The 8,912-nt window shown below is 39.7% G+C and overlaps 1 protein-coding gene across 1 annotated transcript; it reads right to left on the reverse strand.

Moving 5' to 3' along the window:
- Window positions 1-225: 225 nt before the first annotated feature.
- LOC139478311 (scavenger receptor class F member 1-like) lies at window positions 226-7,090 on the reverse strand. The gene is made up of 6 exons (XM_071260733.1): window positions 7,036-7,090; window positions 5,523-5,633; window positions 4,401-4,462; window positions 1,509-1,566; window positions 620-1,420; window positions 226-239 (listed from the first exon to the last, which is right to left on the reverse strand). Exons 1-6 carry the CDS (start codon window positions 7,088-7,090, stop codon window positions 226-228), a joined length of 1,101 nt encoding a protein of 366 aa, XP_071116834.1.
- Window positions 7,091-8,912: the final 1,822 nt, after the last annotated feature.

Consider the following 8,912-nt stretch of genomic DNA (forward strand, 5'->3'; position numbering starts at 1 on the left):
CATGTAAGTTAACAAAACCACTAGGTTCAGGTAGGTCGATAAGTTGGATGTGTACCAGCTCGAGCCATTCCTCGAAGTGATTTCGTGGATGTTGTCACCTGAAAGTATATTTGTCCTACATCAGTACAAGTGTCACACACGATATAATTTACCCCAGGACTCTCTTTGTACGTGGACAGAGAGATGTGGAACACACACGACGTACATCAGAATGCAGGGATAACATCAAATGATGATAACTGAAACGAGAGGGAAACTCAAACATTTTTTCTCAAATGTTGATCAAAGTGAACATAAAATCAATACCATATTCATTTCGCCATGATGTGAATCACATTTCGGGCTAATACAAAACATTTTAGTAATGTATTCTATCGCCGTGACGAGTGAATATGTCTGGCTCTTGAATCCCATTTGACCACGTTTTTCAACTTATTGGACACAAGAAATACGAAAAGGTCCAAATGCCTACCTGTGTGTCTTTTGTTCTCTTTTACATGGAGACATGTCAAGTCGGGTAGCATGTGATGCAGGCAGGACGAAGTGCACGTCTCTCCACATCTATAACCTCCCTTTGCCTCCAGGCATATGATACAGTCAGCATCACAGTATGTCCTACACGTGTCCCCGTGGTAACCGAGTTGACAACTACTGCATCGACCATCTCGATCACATGTCTGGTTAAAACACGTGGCACTACATGGTCTAGTGCAGTCAGTTCCCCAGTAGCCTTGTGTGCATCTGGAACATTCCCCAGTCTCTTGAGAACATGCCTCACAGTTACCAGAACACTTCAGCTTACAGTCGAGGGACATCCAGCCATCTACACAGCCCTGTCTGCAGACTGTAGAGTTCATTCTGTGGTCATAGAAACAATCCTGATCTCTACAGTGTCTATTACACTTCTTATTACAGTGACGCCCGTGAACACCGTGTTTACAACCTCGGGTACACGTATGGCTCCCGTTCTGTTCACATGTGTCACCGTGACATCCCCCTGGACACCTAGTGTCACAACTGTCACCGGCCCAACCGTTCCTGCAGCCTCTAGCACACGACCCGTCATAGAAGTAGCAGGAGTTGTCTTGACATCTGTCACTGCACTTCCTCTCACACCAGTCTCCCCACCAGCCGCCTTTACAGTTTTGCAAGCACACCCCACTTTCACGGTCACAATACACCTTACCATCATCATTCTTTCTGCAGTTGGGAGGACATGTAACGTTACAGTTGTGAGAAAAGTAGCCTGCCCGGCACTGTTTACATATCCCAGTGTCCCTGACACAGACGCCGCTATCACAGAAGGAACAGTTAAAGTTACAGTCACCACCATACCATCCTCTCTCGCAGGCAGGGCAGGGGTCTGATGCAGATGGCCAGAGACAATGACGCGAGTGAGGTGCTCCGATAATACACGAAACTGCAAAAGTGTTCACAACATGTATTAATAAATACTCAGTGTTAGTGAAAAGCAATTTACTCACATAAAGCAGATTAACTTTACTTACCAGAACATAGCAACTGTACTAGTAGAACTGTTCTTGACATATTTGTATCCATGTCGTCCTATAATGATAAAAATGTTTATTATCATCATCCCCGATATTACTTGAATTCTAAATCTAAAATAGAAAGGGTATTATATTTAGGGCAAAGGTTATTTCGAAGTAATAACTGATATAATGTTTCATTAATTTATATAACCTAAACTAATATATTATACCTTAGCATGTAATTTCAAGAATTTGTTATGCCTTTCAATGCCTGTATTCTAACAATATCTTTGCAAATTACCTTCCTTGCCTTCCTTTGCTTCGTCCTAATTGTTCCCTTCATTATATAGGCAGTTAGAAAAGATAAAGGGAAATCACCACTTCGTCCCAACTACCTGTAATGTTAAGATCAACTCCTGTGATTCATATTCTCTGGAAGTCATGGCCTTATCAGCGGAAATCTAGTCTCAATGGCTTACTGTGTCATTAGGTCACTTTATCTAAGCACTTATTGGTTCACAATCTCCTGTCATCAACATAAGCTCCCCCAGTTGTTTCCGAGCAGAAGGGAAATCCCCTGATATGCATGTCCTGTCAAGTTGTCCCGGGGATAGGGCAAAGGGCGTAGAACAAACCTGGGACGTTTCTACACAATAGACAAAACAAATACAATGTTTTTTTAATTGATCACAAGTATCAAGTTACACCATTTCAATGTAACTAATCAACCGACGACGGGATCGTGTTTAAACCCTGACTCATGTCTATTCAACCAATATTTTTAATCATAATATTATCTTCTACAGGATCCCCTCCCATGTTCATGACATGGGAAATAAACAATAACAAAATACCTGTTTAAATGCCCTTTTTAATGAAACAATAATGTGATAATGATTTAATCAGGACTGGCTGATGCTGACGTAATATAATGAACGTATGCGGCAGGGGGTTCACAATCTGTTCTCACCTCGAGTATTTCTAAGAAGACGTTTGGCCTCATTTCGTGTATATGTAAATCTGTTATCTCTTATTCCTCGGTAAGATAATTCAGTTCGCTTCCTTCTCCAGTCATGTTCGGTAAAGATATATAAGTGGGCCTATCTTGATAACTTCCTGTTTACATCGGTGCATTTACACAGAGAAGCCATAACAAATGATAGTGAGCTTCTGTACAAAATCGACGCTTTGTCAGTGACACAAAGACATATTTGCATATTAGTTCATGTAGAAATCAACCTGTATTTCCAACCAGGATGTACACAATGTATGTTGTGAGGTAAATATGCAGACAAAATATATTTGTTTTCCAACCAAACCAAACATCTGGGATGCAAAGGGTGTGATCCTTGTTGATTGCTTAGAGAGTCAAAAGACGATTACTGGTGCCTACTATGCTGATTTGCTGCATCACCTGAGAGATTCTTTCAAAGAAAATGGGTTTTTCAGGGTGGCATCAGAAAAATCCTTCCTGACTGGACATGAAAAACTTGACAAACTACACAATATATTTATTCCAAGACGAATGCAAGTTACAAAAGTATGAATGTTCAGTATTTCAGCCACACAGGTGGTTGCGCGTGGGTTTGTGTCAAGTGCTCAAAAATCAGGGGAAATTAGGGAACGTTGATCACGGAGAGTAGTTGGAGGAGTGGCAGCAAGACTCCTGGTTGTTTCTAGGGCTTCCATCCTGCCCCACTCTGAAGCACATGTAGCAGATGCAGCACATGTAGAGTTTCCTCAGGCAAGTGACATATCCGTCCGAAATATGCCATTGTTCACCCAGCAGTGAATGGGTATCCGGTTAGATAAGATGGTGATGTGACGCTTAACCTTCTTTCCCCTCTCAGGCAGCTTTGGTTGTGTGTAATGTCAGGACAATTTGTGTTTTGCACTGCACTTAATCTTACAGGGAAACGTCCCTTGCTACGAGCGAGAATAAATCTATATAAGACTATATACAAGCATAACGTAATCAGCTATCCGTTCTTGTAAGCCAACAAAAAGCAACATTTCTATTACACAAAAATGTGTCACACTACTTGGAAGCTATATTTGTATGTAAATATTCTGAGGCTTACGGTGTTATTTAGAGCCATTTAGAATGTACAATTAATGGATTTGGCCCATTCATAGTATGCAGGTGAAGTTCGTAACAGTCGTAACATGTAGGTGAAAGTAAGTAACATTCGTAGTATGTAGGTGAAAGTTAGTAACATTCGTAGCATGTAGGTCAACGTTAGTAACATTTGTAGCATGTGGGTGAAAGTTAGTCACATTCGTAGCATGTAGGTGGAAGTTAGTAACATTCGTAGCATGTAGGTGGAAGTAACGTGCATATGGTATGAACTTCCATCGATTTTAGCCTGCGATATTATAATGATTATATATCCTTTAGGTTTATATCGATAATACTTCCGTGAAATCAGCAGAGTCATACTCCTCACTACGTGTGTCTGTACCTGTACAGTATTTGCAATCCTTGTTTCCCAGTAGAGCACAAAAATCTAACCGATTGTCTCTTTATAAATGTCTGAATTGGTATATGGGCAGAACTGTTCTGTTCATACAAGAAAGAGTATCAAATTCACCACACTTTAGCCTCCTTAACATGCTCCAGTTCATAGTTTCAAATTAGCAATTGACTTCCCCAGCCTCCCGATACTGGATCCAGGTCCATGGTTTGAATACCAAGCATTCCAGTTCCCTCGGGGGCAAAACGTTGACTAATTCACGAGGAACATTCACCCCGTGTTTGGTCGATTTCAGGTCTTCTTTGAATGCTACAATAACCCATTAAGTCCCCCCTTTCCACAACGTCGTCTCTCTGCGGTTGGCTGTAATTGGTGGATTCAGGTTCAGACAGCGGGTCAGCGTCAGTTATATCCCAATATCTATGAGCGTTACTGTCAGCCGATTCTGGGGCCGCTCTTGCATGTGCTTCATCCCCGGGCTGGTGTTCCGGATGCCTACGGAAATAAAGATCGTTAGGTACACATAACATGATATTTCCAGATCATATTTCATTTGGAATGATTCAATATGCTTCTTTTATATATGTTTGTCTGAGGACAATACGTTACCGTTGATGAATTGTATACTTGAGCGTCCACAGTTTGTACACAAAAAGCAACACTGCTCCCAGGAACAGAACTGCCACTACTGTGATGATAGCAGGATTAGGGTTCCACCTGTCTGCAAGTGTGTGCGCCTCACCTGTAATTTAAACATTGTCACATATAACTACATTGTATGTGTACAAGATGCAGTCATGCAAACATGTTATAATCAACTGAACTTTTATAACTTTAGATTTAGTGGAAGTTTGACAGGCGGCGCATTGTTTTGTTTTGATTGCTTGAATGGTGATCCTCTAAATGACATCACGAAATTCATATTCTGCAGTAGATGGTGAAAAGGATGACCAATTCCTTTACTTGTACTGTAATGACACATACAGTATCCCTGATAATGCTTTTGGAAATACCAACTTCGGTTACCATATCAAACTGGTCATCGACCAAACGTCCACGTTTGTGCCTTCAAAACCGCCATTGTTTGACCGTGATTATGATGACGATATGTATAATCGTATGTGTTGCATTACCCAATAGGGAAGGCATCCATCTAGACACTTACACTTTCCTCCGCTGTATCCATGCTTGCATTCAGTACAATCACCAGTTTCCTTATTGCACACCACACAGTCATTTGGACACGGAAATACACAATTGCTACCATAGAAACGATTAGCAAGGCATTTAGTACATCTGGTTGCGTAACGATGGCATTCCTCACAGGTTGGGGGACAGGGGACATCACATTTTGCCCCTCTGTACCCCGGTCCGCACGATGTGCAATCCCCAGAGGATCTATCACATCCATCTTCACAATTGCCGGGACAATGAATCTGACATCGTTTTCCATAGTAGCTTGCATCGGAGCATGGTCCTACGCAAATGTTACTGTAACGTTCACATTGCGTGCAGCTAGAAGGGCAGTCCTCTACGCAGTATACCCCCTTCTTACCCGGCACACACCCATCTGTACACACCAGAGTGGCATTCTGCAGCTGACATTGAGAGTTGATGCAGGTGTTTGAACATTTCATCTGACAGTTCTTTCCATAGAAGGTTGCGTCTGAACAAATTGCACCATTTGTCTGTAGAAAGAAACACAGTCAAGACATGTGTTATTCCATGGGAGTAATTATTGTTATATACCAAGGGTCTGGGATTTGAACTGGCTTTCTTATACCGGACTTCACAAACGTTATGTGCGGAATTAAAAACAACAGGAATAAGATATCATGTGTATAAATGCTTTACGGTGTCCCAGTTTGAACAAGGAACTTTAAACTAAAAGCATGTGTTGACATAGTTTCATTTAATTGTATTGACTTGCAGGTTTACAACAGGCTTTTTGTTCCGAAATTTTTAAATGACAAGTCATCAATCAATGTACATTAAATAAATGGTGGAAACATGAAAGTTGAAAAACGATTAATATATTCTGTGTATCATATAAGGTCCCACGTTCTTGTTTATATGATTAAAGGATTAACTCGTTACCTTAGGTCTGTCGACAAGAAATAGTTGTGTTTGTAGCTCAATATATTTATATTTTAGCATGAAGTTATTTACATCGTTTTAGTAAAAGAACATGAATAAAACTATAGTTTAAACACACACAGGGTGTTTAACATATATATTTACAGTAAACCTTATATGTTTCAATGTCGTGTACCTCAGAGAGTGTGTGCTTATAGCCACAATCGAAATTTTGCATCTGTTTGATCAGTTGCTCTCACAGAAGTAAATGGTTACGTAATGTTGATTCATGATTAAAGTACTATCTTTTAATTTATCTAATCATCAAAAATTAAACAGTTGGGAAAGAAAAGAACGAACTATATTTGTTATATTGTGTTATATATTGTGACTCCAGTCGGTAAAATGTGGTATACAAAACATCATAATGATCATGCCAGATATGGTTAACTCGACAGCAAGGTAGATACACGCTTTCCTGTAAGCAAAGTCAACATACATACCAGAGACGTTCTGTTTTGCAACAACACTATCAGTAAATCATTTCTATCTGTAGGAAATAGTGGAATATGTAAATGCACAGACCTGCAGTGGTTCAGAACACGTCTGTGTTGCATTCCTGCATCGACGACAGTTACCATCTGCATGTAGGTGCTCACAGTTGTCACAGCATGGAGTCAGGAGCACTGCAAGAGGTAACATTATACCACAGATTGTTGTCTGAATATCATTGTGCCACAACAGAAATTCTGCTACAAACTGTTTTATTATGACGATGAGCATGTAACAAGTCAATCATGTCAACATGTCTGTTGTTTTATTGACTATCTTTTTTAAAAGAGCTTTAATCACATACATGTAGCTGCTTAAGTTTGGACATGTATATATTGTTGTTTTTTCAGATTCCTCTAGTTATACGACATTATTTGTTTATTTGTGGACTGCTTTTGTCATGAAAACCTATTACGTGTATATAATCAAACCGGACGTACCTCTTCGTAGGCCTGGCGCACAGAACAACGCCACCAACATGTACGTCACTTCCATTCCTTGCTAGCCGATGTCACAGCTATAAATAAATAGAAAATTGTATCATAGTCTGTGAATGAGTTAACGTCTCCGTGAACATTGTTTCAGTTATATCGCTGTGTTTCAGCTCAATGTGGGACGAAACCCCAACACGATGCAGATCTTAGACGGTTACCCATTTGGTGAAGCTCACGATCCATGGGTAAGGTGCCGATAACTCCACATCATAGTCGGTAAGTTGGAATCCACGATTATTGAATCCTACAGGACTGAGGGACATAGCAGAAAGAACTGTGGTTCCTTAAACGATTTGGCAACTCATGCCTCATTCAAAGACATTGTGTGACCATGTTACGAATATACTGGATTATCTCACATACGATTGTGATATGAATGTTTTTTTCAGTTGTACATAGGTATCGTTATCATCTCCACGTGAATGGCATGGAAATGAAAGAAGTTTAGTACTTACCACGGACACCTCCAGACTTTATGTCACCAATGTGTTCACTATGCTTGGTATCAAAATAGCACGTGACAGTAGAAACAACTGTTACCGGGTAGTACGAAGTTCACATTAACACAACAGGTCGATTTGCATTGTGAAAAGGAAGTATTCAATTCAAAAAGTGACTCATTTCACAACAACTTTAACACATATACCTTTGTCTAATTCCAATAGCAGTAGTTGTATTTGTAACTCGACCTTAAGGTCCACTTAGTTTCTCATGATGATGATGATGATGATGATGATGATGATGATGATAGAGTAATGATCTCTCATGACCAGAAACTGGACTGCAGTATTTTTAAAGTGATGTATTGAGGTGATGCCTGTCAAACAAAACATCGTATTTCACTAAAAAATCAGTATATTTAGATTATCTTTTTATGTACATGAACTGCTTTGTAAAATATATTCATTAATTTTCAGTAGTAACTTAACTGCTGAACAAGACCAGCTGCTGCCAATAGATGCACATACAAGTATGATTAAATATATATGTACGCTATCAAAGCTAATGCTTGATAGACACCTAACGCTCTCATAGTACAACATTTACATATTGTAAGTCAGTTTCAACTGTAAGGTATTGTTTTACCTACTGGGCCTTCCGTGGCTTCTAATACGTCTGGATATGTGTAAGTCATTTGCAAGCAATACCATATCAACGTACGTGTCAATAACGCCGCATGTTAAAAGATATTGGTTTCGAGGGATACAACCAGATGTGGGCTGTCACAAGAATAATCTTGGCGGAAACAATTTAAGTTTTGCTACCAGTTTCAATTTGTTCTTTCATTTTCGCAAGTCCTAAACAGTATTTGCTACAAGCTTCAATTTACGAGTGAATTCTGATTATCAATAAAACATTGTATATCTCCAGCGGGGCCCAATCCACATGATCAGGCAAGAGACATGACCTATCTATTTAATCCACACATGACCTATCCATTTAATCCACACATGACCTATCCATTTAATCCACGCATGACCTATCCATTTAATCACAGTGACGGAGCCTGAAGAATATTTTAACTTGTTTTACAAATATGGATGTAAATATGCAAATAAAATAAAACGAGACTGTTCACTGTCTATTAGAATTGTTGATGTGATATGGAAATATATACTTCATCATTTATATTATGTTTCAATTATACACCCCAAAAACTTTAGTCAGGTCCAGAGTCTTGGCTCAATATTTATGACACATCCGGCTGCAATTATTGTTAAGCACCACCGACACACGATCACCCCGTATTCACAAAACACATTGCCTTGAGTTGTTGAAGTGCGGATATGTTGAAAGATCCACTAGGTCCAAGGGAGGCTACG

Source organism: Haliotis cracherodii, unplaced genomic scaffold (assembly GCF_022045235.1).
Source record: "Haliotis cracherodii isolate W230 unplaced genomic scaffold, xgHalCrac1.p SCAF_4, whole genome shotgun sequence".
NCBI classification, from domain to species: domain Eukaryota; kingdom Metazoa; phylum Mollusca; class Gastropoda; order Lepetellida; family Haliotidae; genus Haliotis; species Haliotis cracherodii.

What these genes read in the sequence shown, in the direction of transcription:
- LOC139478311 (XM_071260733.1), bottom strand. Translation starts at nt 7,090, where the DNA reads ATGGAAGTGACGTACATGTTGGTGGCGTTGTTCTGTGCGCCAGGCCTA. An exon ending in TACAGATGGGTGTGTGCCGG is followed by an intron (nt 4,463 to 5,522) that starts GTAAGAAGGGGG and finishes TTATTTCCGTAG; the next exon opens with GCATCCGGAACACCAGCCCG. An exon ending in GGCCCCAGAATCGGCTGACA is followed by an intron (nt 1,567 to 4,400) that starts GTAACGCTCATA and finishes TTATCATTATAG; the next exon opens with GACGACATGGATACAAATAT.